Source organism: Indicator indicator, chromosome 8, assembly GCF_027791375.1.
Source record: "Indicator indicator isolate 239-I01 chromosome 8, UM_Iind_1.1, whole genome shotgun sequence".
NCBI classification, from domain to species: Eukaryota; Metazoa; Chordata; class Aves; order Piciformes; family Indicatoridae; genus Indicator; species Indicator indicator.
Window position 1 is genome coordinate 22,462,967 of NC_072017.1, and position 25,842 is coordinate 22,488,808.

Here is a 25,842-nt window from a genome sequence, read left to right on the forward strand (position 1 = left end):
GTTGGTTTTGTCTTTTTTTTTTTTTTTTTTTACTTAGTATATTATCTTTCAAACTGACTTTTCACATGATGAATAAGTATGAGAAGAATGGCTATTGATCTGATTGGTTCTAAGATTTAGTCACTAAAAAGGGCTTGCAGCAGTTCCAATGTTAATAGATGCAACATCGTTTTCTAGAAAGGTTTACCATGGGGTTGTAAGGCACTGCAGAAAAGCAGTGTGTGTACTGTGTACAAGCAGTATGCTCTCCAAGAAAAACATGACTTTTTTTTGGTGGTTGTTCAGGTTATAGCTAGTTACAGTTTAATAGTTTGAATTTCTTCCATTTTAAATTGTGTACCCTGGGTACATGTAGAGCTTTCTGTAATTCTGGTCCATCTCCACTTTCCTTTTCTCTCTTATATAGCTGTAAGTTAATTTTTCCTGGAGTACCATAAAGTGGAAGGAAGAACTGAAAAGGTTTATTCTTACTAAGAAGATGTAGTTTGTGTTATTTCAAAATTATTATGCTCCTTTCAGCACAGCTGTTATTTTTAGTCACTCTTTTCATGCTCTGCCTTGTCACTTAGTCTATGCTTACTGGTGAGCTGCTTTATTCAATAAGGGCTTCTTAGTGGTTGTTCTGCATTTTGACTGTTCAGCTACGCATTTATTAAAAGTCATGATTCTGGCACCACTATACCACCATAAACTCTCCTAGAACTTTATATCAAAAAACAATTCATATTTAATTTCTTTTTCTCTTCTCACTTGCCCCCATTTGCAGTTTTAATTCATATACTAGCCACATGCAATTGAGGGAAACCTTATAAATTCATATGTTTGGACTTCAGTCTTTCTAGTGACTTGTGTAGTTTAAATTATATCAGTTATAACTTTGGCAGAGAAAACTTGATGTAATAAAGTTCATTGTTGCTTGGGGGAGTGGATGAATAGGATACTTGATGCCTGAGGTGCCATTAAAGAATGCATGACTGATTGCCAAAGTAGTTATTAATTATTCAGGGCACTCAGAACAAAGCAGCTCCAGTTAAAGTTGAAGCTAGTGGTGACTGTATTCCCCCTTTTTTTTGGCATATGGTAGCATGTCATTTGTCATCAAAGATCATGCCAAAGATTTTTGCAAAGAACAGACTTAACTATGCAAGTGCAGAATAAGAGGAAAATCCAAGAAGCTGCTTCAAGACTGACTTCTTGTAAAAGTGACTCAACAGGTGTTATGTGCTTTTGGTGCAGTACTGTATGGCTACCTGGATTTCAATACATGAGATTTGTTTTTTCCCTCTTTTGATACAGAGATGCAGTCAGTAGTCCTCTGCTATAAACAATAACAAAAATTAAATTTAATATTGCGCAGATAATCTGTTTAGAGCTAATTAGTAGTTGTTTCTTTGTTTCATCCAAATTGGCTCAGCCTTGCTCTGAGTTGACCGTGTTGATTTTGTTTGTGGAACATTTTAACTGAGCTTGCTTAATAAAAAGGCAAATAAAATTTAACTGCTAACACAAAAAGTGCATGCTAACAGAACACAGAAATGAAGCACTTACTTTGCATTCACTTCCTTTCAAAAGTAGAGAGATTTCCCAGATACCAAGTGTGTGTTTCACATGTCAGTACCAAAGCCCAAGAGAAGGCTGACTTTGTCTGCAATAATTGAAAATCTATCCAGAAACATCATAGAGGACATTACTGAACTCTTAAACAAAAGTTTTTCTACACTTTCTTAAGAAGTAGTCAAAAGATTTTGGAAATAACATGATTTCACGGTTGTTTGAGCCAAGGTGGTACAAAGCAGCAGGAGAGTGTTCTTTAGAGCTTTGCAATGCTACATGAAGTGAAAATATGCTGTGGAAATCCTTCATACAATGGGAAGGGCTCTTAAAACGTGTGGTCAGAGTTTCCACTGGTTAGGTGTAGTGAAACCTAAGCCTGTATAAATCAGCAGACTCCTAAAGATACTCCAGCATGCAAATGCAATCATTCAAATTTTTTTGTATGTCAAAAATTCATTGAGAGAGGTGTGTGGAATAATTTTTTCTTTTGAGATTTCATTTTGCATTAAATTTGTGATGAGCGCTAAAGACAAACTTCTTTTAAATTTCTTAAGTGAGACATTAAAGATGACCTGGAAAAAACATATATAAGCTTGAATTTTGTGTACTCTGTTCTCAAAAAGTCTGCAAGAGAAGTTAAAGACAGAAAAAGGATTGGTTTGGTCTTGTCTGGAACAATTTCGAAAGTTTCCTGGAATGTCATGACTCTGGGAGTGGTCTGGCTGGTGTGGGTGAGATCTTAGGTAACTTTATTTCTGTTTGAAAACTATCTGAAAGAACTCTATTTTGTGAATTGATAAGAAAACTGGGGGTGGGGGGGAAGGTGTAAAAATCCAGGAAATACAGTAATGTGGAAATTCTAATCTGCATTAATGATAAGAAGAAGACAATACAGGGTACATGGGAAAGGTGAACTGGGGTGAATTACCAGCCTTGGGCATAACCACAACAACATTTGATGCTGCTTTTGTCATTCAACTTGACTTAATGTTTATACTTGCTAATAATGAGGGAACACATCACTAATGAAAATAACTTCTAACATTTACGTTTTAGTATTGTACTCCTGAGTATATTCTTGGAGTTCTTGTTATGAGAGTGTATCCTTATAGTAAAACACAGTTAAATATCAAGACTAAAGATCTAAAAATAAGCCAATTGCATTTTAACAGCAGAGTTTGGAGGACATTTCAGATTTTGAGTCTTTTTCTTAATGAGATGGATAGCATTTTCTAGTAGCTGGTAAACCTTTCTTCAAGAGTATTTGAGGTTTGCATTGGGGGTTTTGTGTGGTTTTTGATGTTGTTTTTTTTTTTATTTCATTAAGGTCACTCAAGAAGGACTGAATTGGGTCTAGTCAGAGCAATTACAGAAGAAATTAACAAAAGAATAATACTGCCTTTTTGTAGCAACTAAAGATATTAGCCTAAGAAATACTATTCACTACTATTATAAACTTTCCAGATCTTCAGAGATTCTCTCCTCCTTCTCAATCTCATTCCTAAAACAGTTCTTTACAAATGAATGAGGATCAGATCAAGCTGGTAATACATTAAAGCATGTAACATGTATTGTGTACGTTGGCATGCGAATTTGGAAAATTTAGTCTTTATCAGCGTTAGCAGTAATGGCAAATTTCTAAGCCTTCCAGTTGCCTTTCTAGCTTCCCAAGTGTTAGGGCACCTTGAATCAACCTAAAGTTTGTCTAGCCTAGGATTCTGCAACCCATAGTGGTCATAAATGGATGGTAGGGAGCATTGGAGGAGGTCAAGATGATGTGATTCTTCACCCTTCTTGTACTCCCCGACTCAGTAGCTATTTTCTGCAGAAGAGGGAAATTCCTTGAGCCTGTGTGCTTTGTCCATTTAGTAATCTGTAACAGATGTTCCTTGCACCCCTTCAACCCAGGTGAACTTCCTGTCTTCAGAACATACTCTGCTAAAATCAGATTGTATAAGCACCTCATAGAAAAGAAACTTCAAACAACTCCTGTACTTGAGAAGAACCGTATCTATATACAACGGTGTCACTCTTAAACTGTAAACTCACTGATCTCATGTAAGTGGAGCTGATGAATGCTACCTTAACATAAATATTCCACAATGGTGTCTAAATGTTCCTTTATTTAAAAAAAAAAATTCTATAGTCATGGTTCAAAGTTATTTGTTCAATCTTATTGAGCATATTTTTTTCTAAAAAACGCAGTGTCTCAGTTATTTGTGTGGGGTTTTTATTAATACTTTACTAAATGTTATGTAAGTTACTTTTCACTTGATATATTCAGTTAAAAAAGCCAAAAACCACCCACCCAGACCCAAAACCCAAACAAACAAAAACCAGAATAAAAAAAAAAAACCAACACGTTCTTCTTCTCCCAAGCTCCCTTTAGCTCTGCTGGGTTTGTTGGGGTTTTTTTACTATCTTTAATTTTTTATGTTTTAAGTATTGCATAATTGTCTAGTTGACTATCCCTTTTCCAATTTCCAGGATCAACATGTTATTCACAGCTTTTTGAGAAAGCATGCTGATGGCTTCTTTACACATTCCAAAGCAAAGTGACTCTGTCCTATTCTCAAAGTAATCCCCTGTGTAGCTGGCACAGTCCTAGATTTTTTGTGCTTTCAAATACTGAAACGTTGTGTCTGACATGCTTGCTAGTGGAAAAAAAGGTAAGCAAATGTACCTTTGATACTAGGCTTCAGGCAGCACCATATTTTCAGTTGTACTCTTTCATCTGCATTCCTATTGTGTCCCTATGCAGTATCAATATATTAGCCGTGCCACTGTCTATCCATTGCCTCACCCCAACAAAACAGGTGGTAACTACTTGAAGTGGTGTCTACTGTGATAACTTTTCTTACCATAGTTCTGGTAGGAAAAAATGAAAGCAGGAATTAAAGGAAAGAATTTGTGACAGAACAGTAATTCAGTGCAAGTTCTCTCTCTCTCTTTTTTTTTTTTTAAGTATAGTTCAGATATGAAAGATTCTAAGGAATAGCAGAATTGCATGGAAAAATGGAATAATAAGTTCAGCTCTAGACATTTGAGATCAAATCAGATGTAGAGCAACTTCTGTAGATGACTGCACAGTCTAGCTCCACAGACTGGTAGAAACACCTCTTTAAATTCAGGAGAAAAATTTTTGTCAGAGTAATAAAACTGCATAGTAGCCTGAGGGCAAGAGTTTACTTGCAGAAAGATTAATGTGCGGTATTGGTAGTGGTGTTAAGATTAAATCCTCCTATTTCTAAAAAAAGGGGTAGATAATAAGCACTATGGGAATGCTGAAATTTGCACCTGTCTTGTATTTGTGGCCTCTGGTGTTACAGATGGGGATTATGAGCTGTCATTTGTTAGCTTCTCATAAGTACTCAAAACTTTTTTTAATGATGATGAAAGTAATGATTGAAGACACCAGGGTTTTTTGTTGAGAAGATTTTATTGTTTCTGTTGTTGTTTTGGGTTTTGATTTTTGTTTGTTTGTTTTTCTTTCATGGGAAAATCTAGATGGTCAAATCCTTTTGCATCTGTACTTAAATCCTTTTGCATCTGTACTTTTAATTATCTCTGGCTGGGATGGTGGAGAAGGAGTTCAGTAGGGTTGCTGCCATGTTCAGCCCTGATACCTGTTGTATGTTGTTGAAGAATTATAATAATGAAAAAAAAAATAAACAAAACCCTGCATGTGAAAATGGAGAGCAATTTGTTTGGCAAAAGACTTTTTCAGAGAAAGAATGCTCAGGCTGCTTGAGTATTAATTTCACTCTGCTTTTGAGCTAGGCAATAAATCGTAGGAAGGAAAGTAATATAACTCATAAGGAGAAATAAAATGCTAAGCTTTAAATTGAAGGGAGTGATTTAGTGCATGAAAGACTGTGTTCAAAGGCACTTGAAAAGTGGAGGTGTGAAAGCAGGTGGCATAGCCTTTGGAAGAAATTTTGCATGTAATCCTATAGACATTGTGAAGTTGGTGGTTCTTAAGAGCCCTTCCCTTTCAGTGCAAAAGGATTCCTTTGGGGAACTCCATAATAATTCTACCCTGATACCACATACAACAGTTCTCAGGTCTCATCTGAGTAAATCTCTTAGGTGGTTAGGGGAATTTCAGTGTATGGTGTAAATAAATCGGTCTAACGTTTTATTGTCTGGTGTCTTTTGTTAGCACTTAGTTAACTTAAGAGTTTCTCAGTAGACATACCTTACTCTAGATGATCTAGGAGCATGGCAAATACTCCTTAAAGCATGACTGTCTTTAACAAGAAAGACACTGTGCTATGGTAATTTTGATAGAAATCCAAATTGACATGGTTTCATGAATAGTTGGCATAGTAAATACAATTTCTTAAATCTTAAATGTTTTAATTTTAGTAATATTCTTTCAATTGTACCTGCATGTAAATGTAAAAAGATCACTGGTTTTGAAACTTCAAAACATCTAAAATTTATTTGTAGACAAATTTTGAAACTGACCCCAAACTTATCAACTGGCTGATGTGACCAAAATGGATAGTCAGCCAAAGAACAGTAAAATAACTGAGCTGAGCAAAATTATCCCTTGGACATCATCTGTATTTCTTGGGGGAAAGGGCCAAATGCCAAATCAGTTTTAACTTGCTAACTCTCAAGATAGTTAGCCCCCATGTATGTAGGCTTTTAATATGTAAGCTGTTAATAGGGTTGCCTTTGCTTATCTTCTGAAAATCACTCTGATCTTCTTAGCTTTTCTGACTTGTAGATGCTTATTTGTCTTCAGGCTTTTTGATGTGAGGTGTTCTGGCTAATCAAAAGTTAATAATAAAATACTTCCTATTATTGAGTCATCTCTGTAAGGCTTATTTGGCTTGGAATTCTTGTCTTCTACTCAAAATAAATTCTGTCCTTGATCTCTGCTTGTCATTGCACTCTATCAATATGCGTAACTTTAAATACCTTATTAATTTATTTTTAATTATTTTTGCCTAAAAAAGCCATAGACACCTTTCATGTAGAAAAAAATCTTGCAATTAGGTGCCTATAAAAGCAGCATGTCTTTTGATACAATGTGAATTAATTTCATAAGACTGTTTTGAAACTACTGGTGTAAAACACCTCCAAGTACAGCCCAGATTTTCACTAAAAATCAAAGCCAGTTAGTCAAGCCAACAGTACAAAATAAAAATGGAAAATTGTCACAGGATTTCTTTATTAACTTCCCAGTCACCATTAAGAATAAAAAAAAATGAGTTAGCTTTACAGCTAATACGTATTAAAGGCAATATAAAATTTGGAATTGAATTGCTACTTTGCTAACAAAGCTTATCTAAAAGTATTGGAACTTAAAGGACCAAGCTGCATATCATTGATGTCATACTGGTAATTGGATTGAATGCCCATTATCTTGCAAATGTGAGAGAGAGGGTACTTTGTACAAAGCTCCCTGTAAGGATGTGAAAGGCAAGTGCAGGTCTTTGGGCAGCCGTCAACCCCACAGGAGCCTGCTGCTCTGACATAGTAAACCAAACTGTTCTGGTTATGTACTGTAGAGCAGTACTATATTGCTGGTCAATTTAAAGCCTAACACCTTTGAGGTGATGTCATGATGGAAGAAGAGCTAAGTGACATCAACAGTTACTTTTGCAAGCTACTATCACATGTCTCTTCATAGTTAAGGATTCATTTATATGTTTTCTTTAAATTAAGACTAAACAGAAGAGAAATTAACATGTAACATTTGCATGTAAAAGTGCTAGCAAATAGTGAAGAGGATTTGTGGATTATGAATTAAATATTTAGAAAAAGTACTCTTCTAATCAGACAATTAGAGAATCCCCAAAGAGAACCAGGAAGAAACACATCTTGCAAATCTTGCACAGAGCACAGCACGTGTGCTTTTCAGTATGGATATTTTATGCCCTGCTCTGACTGTCACATACAGTCTCTTGTCTCCAGTAACAGTTTGTCACAGAGCATGGCTTCCTTGCAGTAAAGCATTTGTACCTTCCAGTGACATTTTCTGCTGCAAGAAAAGGATGCCTTTTCTGTTTTGGTGGGGTTTCCTTGGTTTTGTTGTTGTTTTCTGTATATTGAGGCTTAGAGGAGAAAAGAAAATAATAGTCAGGTTACCTAAGGGAGGATAACTGGCAATAGTTGTAGTGCCAAACTCATGTTTGGATCACTCTGTTTACAAATTATGTTCCTCTGGGGTTTTTGTCAGGAGAATAACTGTATTTTAAAGTTATTCTAAGAATCAACCTGTATTTATTATTGCATGCAATTTTAATGTTCATTATTTCCATTCATATATTGTCAAACACACTATTGAATTTGCCATAATAGATAACATTATATGTTCCAATGTATAGGCTTTTGAAATCTTTAGATGTTTTGATTCTAGCTCCTCTCTGTCATACAGATAGTGTGAATTATGACAGGCAGATTTTTAAACAAGTCATTTCAACAGGAAATAACCGGTATTGGAGTCTGACAAACGTTGACTAAATTGTCAAAATAATGACCACATTATTGAGTTTAAATAGATAACAGATTTTTTAAAATATAAATTAATTGGCAAATAATTGTTTCTCTATATTTATAGTGCTGAGAATAATGTTCTACCCCATGAGATCTTACTTCACACTTAATACCTATTCCTCTAATTTCCTAATTGAGTGAATTACACACCATGGACCAGTTTCAGCAATGAAGTAAAGACTGCCTTGAAGAATTTAACTTTTATGGTAGTTGGGTTAAAAACAGTATTGATGTTAACATTCTGAGATCATGGTCAGTATTTATCTCAAAAAAACAGTGCTTTGTCAAGCATTGAATTGAGCATTTTCAATCAGATGATTTTGAAGCACTTTCCATGTGGATCAAAAAATGAACTTGTGATTAGCCAGTACCTTTCAGTCTAGTAGGCTAATGCAGCAAATAACTTTGTTTAATGTTGGATTCAACAGAATGAAAACAATATCTGCATTTCACAGAAAATTGTATTTTTTTATGGATTGCTAAAAGTCAGGTGAAATGAATACCTCACACTTTAGCTCTTTTTTTAACCTAGTGAGCCCCACATCTAGCCACATATTGCAATGAATTTCAGCCTCTGAAAAAGCAATTAATTAAAGCTTAGAAAACCACAGTTTTTGTTGTCTGTCCATATATTCTACATGAAATCAACAGAAATACCAAGTACTCCTGAATCAATAAACAGGAAAATAAGAGACTGAGGGAGAAAATACTTAAATAAAGGCAGAAAAGGATGTTTCAGTGTGTAAATGCTCCTTTTCAAATGGTTGCTAAAAAAAGCTTTCATAAAAAGGGTACGTGTGAGAAACAGAAAGAGCAATGCCTTTTGTGGAAGGATTTGCAACTCTTAAAATTATGCTTTTGAGATAAAAAACAAACCATCTCACTTTCTTTAAATGCAATTGTAAGGCAGAACAGTAGATTGTAAATGGTTCAGATCAGTGCAGCATTAGTGTGTGGCACTTCCTTTCTTGTGCAGGTGAATGTTACAGCTTTGTAGCATGTACACAGCATGGTGAGTAAGCAAGAACAGAGAACTAATGTGAGAGACAGCGGCTGCACACAGAGGGAGATCCCTTTAAGTAGAGACAAGGTGTGAGCAGTTCTCATTGCAGGACTGAGGTCATAATCAATGCCTGATTGGACTTGTTTAAAAGATTCAAGGAAGATTAATGTCCTGGTTGAGAACATAAGTCACCATGAATTTGTTGCAGTTAATTATGTTAGCAAACCCATATATATATATATATGTTCAGAGAGAGAAATTGATCTTAAAATACCTGATCTATTTGACCAGATTAGTTAAAGATAATTTGGCCACATCTGTGGACAGTAGTAGTGCTGTAACTGAAACTCTGTCAGGCTTAGTGGAATCCAGTTGATTACTAGCAGTTTTTGGGAGATTTGTTCTGCATCACAGAATTGCAGAATATTAGGGGTTGGAAGGGACCTGCAGAGATCATTGAGTCCAAAGCAGGATCACCTAGTGCAGACTGGACAGCAATATATCCAGGTGGGTTTTGAAAGCCTCCGGAGAAAGAGATTCCACAACCTCTCTGGACAGCCTGTTCCAGTGCTCTGTCACCCTCACTGTAAGGAAGTGTCTCCTCATGTTGAGGTGGAACCTCCTGCGTTCTAGCTTGTACCTGTTATTCCTTGTCCTATCACTGGGTACCACTGAAAAGAGACTGATGCTATCATCTTGACCCCCATCCCTCAGATATTTACAAATGTTGACAAGATCCCCTTTCAGCCTTCTCTTCTCAAGACTAAACAGCCCCATTTCTCTCAGTCTTTCTTCACAGCAGAGATGTTCAAGTCCTGCAATAATCCTCATAGCTCTCCATTAGACTCTGTCTGGCAGATGCCTATCTCTCTTGAATTGGGGAGCCCAAAATTGGACACAGTATTACAGATGTAGTCTCACCAGGGCAGAGTAGAAGGAGAGCAGAACTTCCCTAGACCTGCTGGACACACTTTTCTTGATGCCCCCGAGGATACCATTGGCCTTCTTGGCCTCAAGGGCTCATTGCTGTCCAAGGGATAACTTGCTGTCCACGGTCTTTCTCCATGGAGCTGCTTACCAGCTGGATGAGCCCTAGTCTGTACTGCTGCGTGGTGTTATTCCTCCCCAGATGCAGGACTCTGCACTTGCCCTTACTGAACTTCATGAGGTTTGCCTTCGCCCAGCTCTCCAGCCTGTCCAGATCTCATTGGATGGCAGCACAGCCTTCCAGTGTGTCAGCCACACCCCTGTTTTCGTATCATCAGTGAACTTGCTGAGGGTACACTCAATCCTCTCATCCATGTCATCAATGAAGATATTGAACAAAACCGGACCCAGTACTGATTCCTGGGGAGCACTACTGGCCACAGGCTTCCAACTGGATACTGTGCTGCTGATTACAACTCTCTGAACTCTGTTGTTGAGCCCGTTACCAACCCACCCTATGGTCCAGTCATCTAACCTGTTTATCTTGAGTTTACGAGGATGTTATTTGGGACAGTATCAAAAGCCTTGCTGAAGTCAGCATAGACGATATCCACTGCTCTCCCTTCATCTATCCATTTGGTCATGCCTTCATAGGCAGCTATAGATTAGTCAAGCAAGATTTCCCCTTAGTGAATCCATGCTGAGACTCTTGATAATCCTCTTTTCTTTCATGTGGTTAGAAATGGCCTACTGGATTTGTTAATACTGTGGGTTTATTACTTGGCAGACTTCATCTTTCCTTCTTTTTTTTTATTCATTTTAGCTGTGTCAAGGAAGGGACTGAGAAGAAATTGCTTGTACAAAAACATATTTATTCGTTATAATAAAAGTAAATGGATTTTTTCAAAGATTTTTTTTCCTAGTAACAGCAAGAATCGTGCTGAGGTAATTACTTGTAGCGATGCCTTAAAATTCAGTCTGATTTATTTTAATAGCTTTGTTCATGCTTTAAGTAGTACAGAATTTCATGGGAGTCTACTGGAAATAGAAAGTAGTCTGCTTTCAAACTGTTTTTGAAGAATGCTTTTTAAATAGTGGTCATAGGGACAGAAAACAGAGCATGGCAGAAATACTTCAAAGAAAATGTAGATGATACTATCAAAGAACTAGCTTTTATTAAAAACTTGTGACTCCCTACTTTTCTTCAAAAAGAAGCAGCTAAATTGAAGTCCAGAATTGGAGTAATTTCATGAATTCTCATGTGAGTTAAGGGCTTGTGCATTGGCATGCAACAAAAAGACAAAAAAGCATTTATCTGCAAAATATATTTAAGTATACAGGTATACAGTTACTGATTTTTATTACAGCATTAATAAAATAAATATAAAGGGTTAAAATGTAGAAATTAAGAAGTATTCACTGAGGGAAAAGGTTTATTAGAATCTGATAATGTATATATAAGGATTTGGCATAGCTAATCAATGGCATAGGTTTTAAAATGATTTGGACTTAATAGTTTTCTAGAATTAAGCATTTCAATTTTATTATTTGAAGAAACAAGAAGGTTACCAGATAGAAGCTGTGCATGCAATCAGAGAAATGCAAGCTCATTCTTGCAAGATATTTGTAATGTTCCTGATATTCAGGGATGAAGATTTCAGAGATTTCCCTGATCATCTGTTGCACTGCTTGACATAATATGAAATCTTACTCTGATATATAACATAGATCTCTCCTATGATAGATGGGCTAGGGAAATGCTTATCATCTGATGCTCACTTACATTTTTGTTATTGCATCTCCTGTCGGCCTAGTCTTGTCAAGATTAAAGAAACTAGTATCACTCAATCTTTTATCATAGTTCATGTTTTCTTTTTCTTATTACTCTTTCCCCTGAGTGTTCCTTTTCTCTCTGCCTATACCTTACATTTGCTGGAGATAAATCTGTATTTCAGCTGAGACTTCTCTTGACAGCTCAGTAGTCTGGCTTTATCGTTGAGTTCTGAATATAACTGAATGAGATTTGCCTTGTCTCCTATTCTGGTTTCAGTCTCCTGTAACACTGTTTATGCTTCCGAATATAGTTCTGAGTATACTTGTTCTGAATACACTTCTATACTTACGATTTTGCTTGTATACTTTTAATGTTTTGCTCCTCGTCAACTGACAAGGTTTTATTTGTTTTTCTGAAGTTTCTCTTGCTAAGCATACTTTCCCAATTAATTTTGTCTTTTAGTTGTTGCTTTATCACATAGACTCTACTTGTGTGCATACTATAGATGAAACAAATAATGAGGCAAGATAAGAACTGAGATGCAGATAGCAGAAAATACATAGGTGGAAGTGGTACAACTGAATGTTAAGAGTGTCAGGACACCATCATTGTTAGCAGTATATGGCTGTAAAAACTCGCTCAAATTATAAATCTGACTAGCTCAAATGGTGTGAGGATCTTTATGTGGGCAATGTAGCCATAGTCTTTACCACGCTTTTTGGGTTGTGACGTGTATGCTACAAATAAAGCAAATTTAAACATTGCAAGTAAATAACAGGTTTTTTTCTAGAAAGTCTAAAATGTGATAAATCTCTGATAACTTTGGTGACATTAGAACAGATACATAAGGATAAAGCTGAGGTTTCTTCCCTGTAAATTGATGTTTTGTTCAAGGACTTTATACCTTCAAGGCAGGACAAGCTCTGATTTGCAGTGTCTGCTGTACAGGAACGTTGGGTGTGTTCCTTTTATTGTGATAGGAAATGAACAGAAACCTGTTGTGGAATGCAATTTAACATGTATACTGAATGATCAAATTAAAATAGCATGTACTGAAGAAGTAATTTTCATCATCCTTGCCAAATACACTTTTTTAGTTTAATAAACAGTCATTCCCAGTGTTTATTGTTTGGTGAACCTCCTAGGATAAATATTTTGCTAACAGCTACCCATTTCTGATACCTAAAGGGAACCTAGAGCAGTCCATTCCCTGATTCCAAACACGTGCTGCTGTTTAATTTGGTTGAGCTTTTTATAAATATTTGTGGATTTTGAGTAAAATGAGTAATTAAACAAACAAAAAGTCTGCAAACATGATGTTCTTTAATTATGGCTGACTGCATCCCTTGTCCTAGAAGAATGTACAAAAACTACTTGCTGTTTAGAACAGCTGCACTTAGGTTGATTGTTTATTCCTTTTAAACTACTGTCACTCTAGTAAGAACTGGAGCTGTGTGTACAGAACAAAATAAAAATCCTTCTGTAAGTCATAACTGTAACAGATGCAAGTGCAGTGACTAACAACCACAATCACCTCATGCGCAATTAGATCTGAGCAACCATTCCTTGGACGATATCTGTGTACTCACTGCAGTTTGGCTGTGGCAATCTCTTTTGCATTGACTCGTCACTGAGCACTGAGGCTCTGACGTTATTGCTTGGTGAATTACAATCATAATTCTCCTTTTAGAGCTGTTCTGTATTTTAGCCTACAACAGAGTTGTCTTTACAGGACTTGCATGGTGTCAAAGTTTCAGTGAATGATGTTAATCTATGGTTGTGGGTTTCTTTTTTTCCTCTCCTTCTGCTAATTTTCAGTTAAATCTTGGAGCCAGGGGTCTGTATGCTAAATACAACTTTGATCTGAACTGTAAAAAACATGTATTAGGATCTCATTAAAAATGCTGAGAAGAGATTCTCTTTCCTGCTCTCAGAGTTCGATATGTAATTCATTATAAAATTTATCTTCTGGAAAGTAATTGCAAATGTAACACACATTGATCAAAATAAGAGGTTCTAGAATCATAGAATCAGCGAGGTTGGAAGAGACCTCCAAGATCACTCAGTCCAACCTATCAACCAGCCCTATCCAATCAACTAGACCATGGCACTAAGTGCCTCATCCAGTCTTCTCTTGAATATCTCCAACCACCTCCCTGGGCAGTCCATTCCAATGGGCAATCACTCTCTCTGTGAAGAACTTCCTCCTAATATCCAGCCTATACCTCCTGTGTCGGTGAGAGCTGAAATTCCCCCCCCACCAACAATAACCAGGCTAGCCCAGTCTGGAAGCAAATGAAATGCTGTATTTACAAGCAAAGTCTAAAATCTACAATGAAATGCAATGAATATGTACAAATACACAAAATTCACGACATTCACAAATATATACAATCAACAGAAAAGCACAACCGATCTCCCTTTGCTTCCCCCCAAGGGGACCCTCCCAAAGGGGCCTCCCTCTCCCAGGAGCTTCCCCCCCAAACCCCCCTGGACAGAGAAGCAGAGTTTAGTTAGAGCAGAAAGTTGTTAACTTAGCTGCCAAGGTCAGTGTGTTATCTTCAGCCAGAAGAGAAGAAGAAACAGCAGCCAGACAGCCCAGCAACTGCCCCCACTGCCGAACGCAGAATGTGCAGAGTGCCTACTTTGTTTTGGGTAATAGTTCTTAAACATTTCTATCTATCCAATGGAAGTGTTTAGAACAATCGTTATTTTGCTTTCTTACACCCAATAGTGACTTATTTACATTCTTTCACTTTCTCTGTTCTGAACTTTGCAAGGAAAAATTAAAAAGACAGTTTCAAACCACCACACCTCCCCTGGCACAACTTGAGACTGTGTCCCCTCATTCTGCTGCTGGTTGCCTAGGAGAAGAGACCAACCCCCACCTGGCTACAACCTCCCTTCAACCTCCCTGTCATTTAGGGGACAAAAATATATTAATTGCAATACTACTGTACTATATATAAAGAACAAGTAATCAGATTCATTCAATGGAGTTATGTGTTGGATAGGGTATGTAATAAATATATATCTATTATTGAGCCTACACATCTTTGCACAGTATATAAATGTATTGCATATGTTTGGTTTGAGAATGTTATAAGGCAAGTTACTCTGCAGTTCAGAAATCAAAGTATTTTGTAGTTGTTACTAGGATACAAAAGGTAGACATACTTTTTTTAATGAGATATATATGTATACACTTGTATGGAGTGGGGAGAGCTCACTGTAAATTTTGTTTAAAGTCTCATTATGAAGAGAGGTGTATAAACAAGAAGACAGTGCTCACTAAAAATTAGGCATTTGGAATTAGTTATGGTTTAGCTATTACTCTGCCACGAGTAAACTTTATGGTGGAAACCAAAACTCAGGGGTTATGTACCTAAAATTAGTTTGCATATCTACAGTGATCTTTAAATAACAAAAAAGACAAATTATTTGAGGAAGGGGGCCCTAAATGACACTGGCATACTGATTTCACTTTTAAACTTCTTGTCAGGGAGACAGTCTGTACCATAGCTTGTTCTGCTTGCTTTTAAATGCTCCCTGTTCAACACAGCACATCAGGTCATGCTTTCAGATTGAGGCTGTTTGACTACTTAGTTGAGACATGTCCAAGTCATGAGAGGTCTTGCATTTCTTGAAGTATTTTGTGTAGAATCTTAGCATCCAGTACTACTGCCGCAAATTCCTAATGTAAGCAAATATTGTAAAAACCCATGGCAAAGAAAGGCAGGCATCACAACTTGACTTCTCCTGCAACTGTCAGGCTGAATCTACAAGCTTTTATGGATAATAGGCATTGCAAAGACAGTATGCTTCATGGTTTCTGCTGCCAGAGATGCTGGCAACACAGCTTTCAAGCAGAATTGCTTGTACTTCTTCTCTCATTAATTAACTGAAAGAAAAATCAGTGAATGAAAATCTCTTGCCCAAAGTATTACAAGCATCACTGTTTTCACAAATACTTTCAGTAGAATAGGGACAAGAAAGGGAATGCAACTACATCCAAGAAAGATAATTCTCTGTGTGTATGTATTTCCTAGAAACAGAAAACACTACAGCTATCATGATGAAGTGTATTGTCAGTATGGTTTTCCATACCACATAGTACTGCGAGCGTTTTCTTCTCTTTTCCACAAGTGAATTCTTGTGGATCATTACTGATAAGATCATAGGAAAAAAAAAAAAGGTATTTTTAGACATAGACAAACACGCACGTACAAATGTACACATACATGATTGTAGGTATAAAAATTATGCAATCACAGAACTATTTTTATGGCTTCCAGAGATTTTTGCTGTTGACGCCATCCTCTGAGATTTTATGAACTTGCTCTAGATATGTGTCATCTTTGTCTTCACAAGCGTGGCTCTCACACTTATGCTGCTTCTTTCAAAGCATGGTGCTCAGGCTTTAGGCAAAAAGCTGCAGTTTGTCAGAAGAATGGTGATGATTAGTAGCATCCTGTGCAATTTACATGTTGCTGATTTTTAGAGCATCTCCCAGTTGTTTTTAGCACAATTGTAATTCCAGGCCTTCTCTATGAACTGTGCAGAAACTCTGAGGGAATAGTTACAACTTTAAATCTCAGAACTTTAACTGAAGAAATGTTAGACTCCTCCTAACACTACTTTTACACATCTTTATTCAGGCAGGCAAAGACAGAAAGGCACTGTTCTCTTACAACCTTTCTCCTCTTGGCAGTTATGGAAAGGCAAATAGGAATGATGCACAATTTGGAAAGCAATCCTCAAAGTGTCATAGCAAAAAATACAGACATAGAGTTTAGAAAACCAACTTTGGCTTAAAAATGCAATTTAGTTCAAGTGCCTTGATACTCAGAAAATAAGGCCCTCATGAAATAAAAGGAAAGTCATGCATGCATATGAGGAGAGGCTGGACAAGCCTTTGGTAAAGGGCTGGAGCACAATATAAGAACAAAAAATATAGGGAGCCTTTGAAAGGTAGAGAACTGAAGGCCCAACAGGGGAAGGGGGGGGGGTGCTTCCCCCATTGTGGACCTCATGCTGATTAAATTGAGGAGGGTTGGTACCCCTATCAGTATGTCATTTGTTCTGCAGAAGTTACGTCCCTGAAGCGAGGATAGCTGAATGAGAGATGCATGTTTACTTCAGCACCACTAGAGCTTAATTTGTCAGACCTTCCTACTTAGCAGCCCTGGAGCTGCTCTGTCTCACGCAACCATCCTTGCTGCTGTGACCAGTCACTTCAGCTAAATAAGTTGCACAGTGGATGGGAATGGCACCGGCCTTTCTGACTGGCATCTCTGTCACATGTGAGTAAGCATCCCTGTGTTATTCCCCAGCTTTGGCAATCTAAATTCATTACCTGCTTTTGCTCCTTTTTCCCATGCCTTCACTAGAGGCACAAGAAGAGAATCCTGCAACTTGGTTTCTCTTCTTAGGTGATTGCATACAGGCCCAGCTACAGATCATCTCCACATGCTTTTACACTGCTGCTTGAACAGGACTAGCATTTTCCATAGTTGTGGTGCAGGTTAATGTCGCACAAAGATGTCTTTACAAGTGACAGACTTTCACAAATGGATTAACTTTTTTTTATGATGCATACACATGAGCAAGTCAAAGTTTGTGCTTTTTCAAGGTAGGTCAGGATTTCTAGAGGCTTTTCACAGTTACTACTGCATATACTTATGGGAGTAAAGAAAGTGCTATTACTATGCCAAGAACTATCTATGTCCTTAAGACAAACTTGGAAAGAGTTGGATATCTGCCGTCCCTCATAGCTTCTAATGATGCTAATAAGAGGGTTATTTGTGATTATAAGGGAAGAAAACAGGCTTGCTTTATTGTGTTACAAGAATGTGCAGGTAATGTGAATTTCAAGAGTGTTATCTCTAAACTGAAGATAATATTTTCTTGAAGACAGTAAATGAAAAAACAGGGATTTCTTTTGTGGGGATGGAATCTTAGACATGTTACTCACTACTTCTGAGTGTCCTGTTGTGCCAAGCAATTGATTCATTTTTTTTATTATTCCAGTCTTAACTCAGTGATTGCATTAAACATGAAGTTCCTCACTTGTGGCTGCAGCAAGCTGACAAAATTACTTCTAGCCTCTCCTTTAATTTGAAGAAAGTAATGTCAGTACCTTGACAATCCTATTCAGTGAGACAGGAACAAAAAGAAGGCTTTACTTAGTGACAGTGCTTAAGATCTGGTCTTGTGTAGGTTGTAGATCAGTGCTGCTTTATTCTGAATGGTTCAACGTTGGAGCAGGTTCATTGCAAGGAACAGATAGATAGTGGCAGAATGGGAAAGATTATAACATCCAGTCTCAGGAATTTTACCTTCATCTGTCTAAAATGCTTCTCGATTCTTCAGGTAAACCAATAATGAACATTTAATAAGTGTTTAATGTATTCATTCTCTCACAGAACTTATAAGATCAGGGATTTGCCTTTATGTTCATTTTACAGATTTCATAAGGCTGTGTTAGAAACCTGCATGCTAGGAATCTACTGGCACCAGAGTAAATCTAAAAATATTTTGTTAGCAGCCTCTCTGCTTTCTGTTGTGATGGCTTAGCTGTTGGAGCTCTGCACTGTGAGTAAGACTGCAGTTTAAGAAAAAAGAAAGGAAAAGATATATACTCTTTTTCAGAAAGATTTCTTCTTGTTTATGATACAGCCACAAATATAGTCATACTGGTGTAGCAAGGAGATGCTACTGCCAGATATTTTATGCCATGAGGCTGTGGCCAAAATACAATGCCCAGGATCACACAGGAAATGTGTCAGAAAAACAAATTAATCATAGCTCTTTAAATTAGGCTACATACTAAGCCATGCTTTATCTTTGAGCTTCATCTAGCTAATTTCAAAATCACTTATTGCAGTTTTTGTTGAGGTTTACTGCTTCACTGATGGTCACTTAGGTGTAAGGTGTGTCTTCCTTTTTTTTCTTTAAGAAAGAGGCTAGATGGAATAGCTTTGATTCCTTGTACAAATAACATTGTGAACAGTCTAAAATGCATATTACTTACTAAATTTCTTCTGTGGTAGTGTTGCTATGTATAATTTCCAGGGCTGGATAGTTTTGTGAAGTTAGTCTTTTTATTGTTTCCTTTTTTCCAAGCCCATAACTTGATCTGTTGACTAAATTTGGTCTATTTGCCTTTTATGCTTGTAAAAACACCTTAGGGGATTTCTAGAAGGCATTTGTTTTGTAAAGAGTGAAGTACACATAAAGAAATACAATATAAACAGACCTAGTGAGAATTCTATTTGATCCAACACTAATTGTCATTCTTGGCTGTTCTACAGGGCAGCAGAAGCCCTATGTTTTCTGCTCTGGTCTTTGTCCTAAATCATTTTTACTATCAGTAAAGATTCAACTGTTTAGGTCTATCTTGGTTTTAATCATGTTTATGCTTTTAAAAAGTCAATTGAAATTGTTTCCTGGGCACAAACCCAAAAACTATAGTGTTTTATTTACTAGAGGAATCACATTAACATACAGAACTTGTTGATATGTTTTTCAGATCTGTCTTGACAGCAATTGTGCATGCTCAGGAAAAAAAAACAGTCTCTAGTCTAAAAGTGGTCTTAATCGTGAATGTGCCACTATGACAGAAGCATTTACTGGCAGTTAATATCTATTGTAGAAAAGCTTGGAGAACATCACTTCCCCATATGTGTTCTCCATCAGGAAAGTTATTGTGGATAGCTGCTATACCTAAACAACTCTCTGCTGTCTTGGGTTGTCTCTCTTATCATAAAGATATATCTGTTATATTAAAGTGATTGATAGCTGACCTGATAGGGGATGCATTGTATTGTATCATGTATCATTCTGTGGAGTCAGTTAGGTGATGACAGACAGCTACTTCATTGTAAGATTGTTTTAATTGTCTCCATCAATATTATTGTGCAGTAAACCAGGTAGAGCTTACTCCTTTTGAGTCTTTTACACCACACTGTTCTGCATTGAATTGAGACTTACTGAGAAGGTAGCACTACATAGAGAGTAGCTTGCATGCAAGGATCGGAATAACAAGAGATATGTAGATTAAATTCTGGACACATGAATTTTTATCTGAGATTATTTAATTGGGAAGAATTGTAATAGAAGTCATGAACTTGCTCTAAAGTGATGAAAAGCCCATTTAAGTAATTTCTTCTGTTACTGTAGGTGTAAACATTGTCTACAGAACACCAAAAAGAATCAAGACAGCTGTGTGAAACTGTAAATTATATAAAATTCCAAGATACAATTTTAGTTAAAGGACTACCATTTATGCTGTCCTAGACATTCTGTCTAAAAAGTTTAAATTAGAAAATTAGTAGTTTTTAGCAAGTAAAAGCAAAGTATAGTTTAAATTAACATTTATATTAAGCAATTTATTGAATCGAGATTTCATAAATGTTAACGTTTTATAAATAAGTTATAGCATTTATAGGGTTTTTATATCAATTATATTTAATCTTTGGTACACTTAAATTTACTAAATTAAGCAATTATAGGGAAAAACTTTCTTAATCTTGAGATTTTAACAACTCTATTCTGAAACATTCGTCTTCAAAGTTGTGCAATTTTCTGTTTCAATTACTTTGTTTTGGTTTGCTGTAAGAATGATTAGAAAGTGATGACAACTTTAATTGTATCACTGTTAAGCTCAGTGATTCACCGTATTCTCATAGCATTTTAATTCAGGCAAATGCTTACTGAATCCAAAAGTACATAAATCAGTGGGTTAGTTCCGATGTGTGTACTGGTAAGCGTGCACGTTCTAAGTTGTAAATGTGGAAATAGATTCTAGACCAATGGATTTTCATCTGGAATCCATCTATTTGTTGGCACCAAAAATTCCCAGTAGAAGTGAGACACCAAAACAAATTCTTCATCTGGAGGCAGGATAGATATTTTTTTTCCTTCAAGTACTAGTTCTACCATTTGATCCTTATTTTGTTTTTTACCTTAGCAAAACCCTATATCTTCAAACCAGAAAACATGGCTGTTACAAATACATCATTATGGAGAAAATCCAGAAGAAAAATTCCATCACTTTTTTTTTTTTTTACCATCTGAATTGCAGTGTCACAGCACTATTTTGAAACTTGCTGAGCAGTATGTTTTGTTAAGAGGAAATATTTAAATTATAGACCAGAATCTGTTGATTTATTATCATAACTGAATAGGTGGGTCAACATGTTCTTATTTTTAGTGTGGGCAATGGAGAGAAGGAAAGAAATATTTCAACATTTTGAAATTCAGAGTTATCCAAAATGGAAAACAACTACTTCACTCCCTCTATTGGAAACTGTGCTAGATTAGCAAGATTGAAAATCTGGTGAAGTTAATAGCACACTAGATGTTTTGTATTATCTTTGCGAGATTCACAGTTAAAATCAGCACAACCATTCTAGTGACTGCATTTCTTGGTGGTGGAGAGAGAAAAACCTTCGAAGCAAAAAAAAAAGGGAGGGTTTGGTGGTTACTTTCATTTGCTACCCCTTCAACCACACATTTAGCTGAAACCAAAAATGGTTATTTAATAGAATTGAGAGCACAGAAAGGAAAATGTAATTACTGGTATGAAATGCAGCTGTTAGAGGCATATGTATTTTGGAAAAATTATGTCTAGCACATAGCGTTGTATGGATTATTTTATTATGTTTTTTTTGCTTGCGTAGTTGTTACATTTCTCAACAATTTGATTCTTTTTAAAAGGGAAATGAATACAATTCATCTGACATTTTAGATGAAAATATTACAATGTACAGCGTGCTGAGTATAGAGTACCGAGAGTGCAATTTTGACATGAGGCATAAGGATTTTTAAATATAAATATGCATGTTAATGAATATTTTTATATATATATATAAAAATATAAAAATATGAACAGACACTTAACAGGGAAGGAACAAGAAGCATGTTAGTTTACTTATTGGAGGAACATTCGGTTCTTCATTCTTAATATTGAATTGTAGGTTTGTTACAGGAAAATTGAGCAAAGGACCTCAGGCCTGGTCTAGTTTAACCTTCTGCTCAGGTAAGGTCAGTTCTGAGGTCAGACCATTGCTCAGGCTTTATCCAGTCAGGTACTGAATTCCTCCAGTGACGGATACTGTGCAGCCTCTCTGGGCAACCATTCACAAAACCCAACTGTACTTACAGTGAATAAATTTTCCGTAAGTCTTACAGAGACTACACTTGAGAGCAATGATGCATGTACCACTACTCATGTAAGGTCAAGATTTCTTGTCCTTTCTATTACACTAAGGTGTCATTATTTTCAAATCTTTCTTCATCTTCCTTAAAAGGTCCATGCTCTAGTGTAGTACTGTGGACATAACTTCTTTAGAATTGTCATTCTATATAAAAGCCTAAAATCACTTATGGTGATGCAGCATCAGCTTCCTGCTAGATTGCCCTTCCTGCGTTTTTTGTTATTTTGAAAATACAAATCAATGCATCATTTAAAATCAAATTTTAGAGCGAGCAAAAGCAGAAGTCCCTCTTTGTTTGAATTTCCTGTGACTGAAAATCTGTGACTCAGTGAGTTAGTCGGTGAGATGCGTGCTGCAGGAAAGTACACAGACTTTTGCAGTACGCAATTGCATCGTTGAAGTACTACTGATACCTTCAGAAAACTGGTGTGTGGGTTTTTTTCTTCTTAATAGGGAAATACTTACAGTAATGCTAAATGTTATTGTTACTCCGTTCACTATTGTTTAATCAGAAAGAGAATTCTTAGTGCTGTATGAAACACAACTGGTGCTTTTTTCTGTCTGTAGATAAGAGCTATCTCTGTATGAGGGTATGTTCATATTTTACATTGAAAAACAATAAGACAAAGATTGCGGCTAAGTTTCAGAGGAAAGGCAGGATATGAAATGTGTGTTTCTGCAGGTTTCTAGAGTGTTGCAGAAATTACCTGTAATGGGACCATATTTTCAAATCACTCCTTGTTCTATTTATAGAAGATTGTCACCCAGTGAGCTGCTTTGAAGGACAGGTATAATGGCATGCTGTTTCCAAGACTAGGAATGTAAGAGAGAAAGCTGTATAGTAGAAGTTCATTTACAATTGTTGCTGAAGAATAATTAGGTATTTTTTGACTCTTGTCATTAGTGTTATTAGTTAAACTTGTATGTTGGAAGCAAGCTGGCCACTTACAAACTTTTCCAGCTATGTAACTTCATAAAAGTGCTTCATCAAAGCAGATCCATTAACCCTCTGACCAGTACTCTTCTCTTGGCTTTGATTGCAGCACCACACAGAAGCACCTAGCCCATCATTGCTACCCCCATCATCTTTGCCATTAGATGTATTAAACAATGCTGTTGCTGGGTTCAGCACTGTGGAAGAACTTATCCGGTACCTTGAACCAGATCGGTGGCAACTGGATTTGGAAGATTTGTACAGGCCGACATGGCAGCTTCTTGGAAAAGCGTACATTCATGGGAGGAAATCAAGAGGTAAATTACTCTTCTGTCTGGCCTTGCAGCTTTCTATGGGTATGTTTTCTTATCAAAGAAACAGTAACTAAGAGCATTCTTCACTTTGAATTTTTGTTTGAAGAAAGGAATGTTAGAAATACAGCAGAGATCATTGTTGTTAGCCATACTCACAGGATCATAGAATGTTAGGGGTTGGAAGGGACCTCTGGAGATCTTCGAGTCCAACCCCCCCTGCCAGAGCAGGACCATGTAACCTAGTGTAGGTTGCACAGGAATGCATCTAGGTCTTAAAGGTCTCCAGTGAAGGAGACTCCACAACCTCTGGGGAGCCTGTTCCAGTGCTCTGTGACCCTCACAATGAAGTTCTTCCTCATGGTGAGGCAGAGCTTCCTGTGCTGTAGTTTATATCCCTTGCCCTTTGTCCTATCACAGAGAGCAAGTGAGAAGAGGCTATCCCTTCCTTCCTGACACCTAGCCTTCATATATTCATATGATTTATTAGATCCCCTCTCAGTCTTCTCTTCTCCAGACTAAAATGCTCCAGGTCTCTCACCTTTTCCTCATAAAGCATGTGCTCCAGTCCCTTAATCATCCTTGTAGCTCTCCATTGTACTCTCTCAAGTAGATGCCTGTCCTTCTTGAACTGGGGAGCCCAGAACTTGATGCAGTATTCTAGATGGGTCCTCACTAGGATATTATCTGTGAAGGACAATAACTAAACTTAAAAGTTAAAGGAATTTAGAAGGATAAAATAACAAAGGGAAAAAAACCCAAAGAACATAAAAACAAACCAGAAGCAGACAGGGTGGTTTTCTGAACCTGGGAGATCTTTATTCCCAAAAAGTAGAAGGGCATCTTGGCTGAATGAAATAATCTAACTTTCTGTGTTTCTTATATTAAGGAAGGCAAAACCATTTTTTGTTTGGGTTGGCTAATTTCTTAGACTTATTTTATCATGCAAGTTCTCTAGAACTCTTCCAGTCTCTGCACCATATGAACTGAGAGCAATTGGCTAAATGTTTTTCTTCCATGTTACTTCACAAAAATCCATGTGTCCATGTCCAGTTTTATCATACAGTTGTCAACTTAATCAGATGTAAAGCAGATTATGTATTTCAAGACTTGTGGGGCTATTTCTTGTTCAGCAAGTCATTTTCTAAATACATTTGACATTTATGAGTTTTCTACCACATATCATCCAAATGCTGCTCGCTCTTTCATGCTTATGGATTCCTTGTGGATGGATGGTATGCAGGCAATGCCTCCTTTATTATGCAGCATGAAAATGAAAATATATGAGCATAAATGAATAAACCCCTCTGACAAACACCAAATAGTTTATCATCTGATCAGCAAGAAAAGGGAGGAAGTAAAAGCTTTCATAGTTCAAAGCTTTTTGACAGCTAGTTTTTGGATCAGAGCCTAAAAATCAACCCTTTTACCCTACCTGTATTGTTACAGCTATGCACACAGCAATTAAATCAGGAGTTAGAGAGGAGGAAATCTCTTTAAAAGCTTTCAGGGATGTACTGTGCCTTTCATATACTCATTTAACACATTGATAATTAAAGAGATCCATTATTTGCCAAACGTATTCCATAAGCATGGAGTAAGTGGGAGAAAATAAAATTTAATTTGTGAAACCCTACTTAAACTAAAATGCAGGTGTTGGGTAACATCTGTATAGACAAAAACAACGCCCTGAAAGATGTATTTTAGAAAGAAACAAAGTAAATCTTTTAGAGACTTCTAATTAGAGTCTGAAAGAGATTATTTTTTTTCCCCACTGAATAAATATATTACAGTATTGCCACATTTATCTTTAAGAGACCACCCTCAGACTGCATTACTGAGTGTGTAATGTAATAGCCTGAGGTGGAAAATATATCTGTTTGAGATGACATAGTATTAACTGGTAGGTCTATTCAATAGATAGGGAAAGCAAAATGTTTTGGTTGGGGGGTTGGGGTTTTTTGTTTGTTTGTTTTTTACTTTTTTTTTTTTAATTCCTTCTAGTAGCATGTTTGCTGTATTTAACAACTTTTTAAAGAAATGTTTGGGAGAAGTGCATGCCCTAAAACATTTGGGTTTTTCAGACTCTTTGATTCTATAATTAGATCAGTCTTCTTTTTGTAGTATTTCAGTGTAAAAGCTAAATTACTGTCCTGCTTTCATAGGCAAACATCAGTTTACATCTAGATTAACTGCAAATGTAATTAAAAGTGTACATTACTTTATATAGAGAAGACTATTGTCCTTTACTCCTACTTAATAATTCATATGAAAAAGATTATATTTAGACAATGTAAATTCCAGAGAACTTCAGTGTCTGATGGTTTCTCTGGATAAAATGCTTTCAAAAACTTCTAGCCAGGAAAGGAGAAACACTACGTTCAGCGGCTTTGATGTCTAAATATAGTCCTAAATTCTTTTATAATATTAAGCATACTTAAATATAAAATATATTTTCCTGTCCAAAAAAAATTACTCCATCACTTCTCACATAATCATTACATGATATTCTGAAGTCTGCTTAAGAAGAGAGTCACAATCCAATCATAGGCCTTAGTAGACCCTTTTCCGTATAGTTATGTGGCTTTTTTTGTTTTATTATATATATT

At 36.5% G+C, this 25,842-nt stretch overlaps 1 protein-coding gene across 1 annotated transcript in view; it reads left to right on the forward strand.

Annotated features, from left to right (window-relative positions):
- The window catches only part of PDGFC (platelet derived growth factor C), a 116,295-nt gene that overhangs the window by 84,839 nt on the left and 5,614 nt on the right, over positions 1-25,842 (forward strand). The window contains exon 4 of the mRNA XM_054383209.1: positions 23,032-23,239. Coding sequence (XP_054239184.1) covers positions 23,032-23,239 — 208 coding nt within the window. The remainder of the gene's footprint in view (positions 1-23,031; positions 23,240-25,842) is intronic.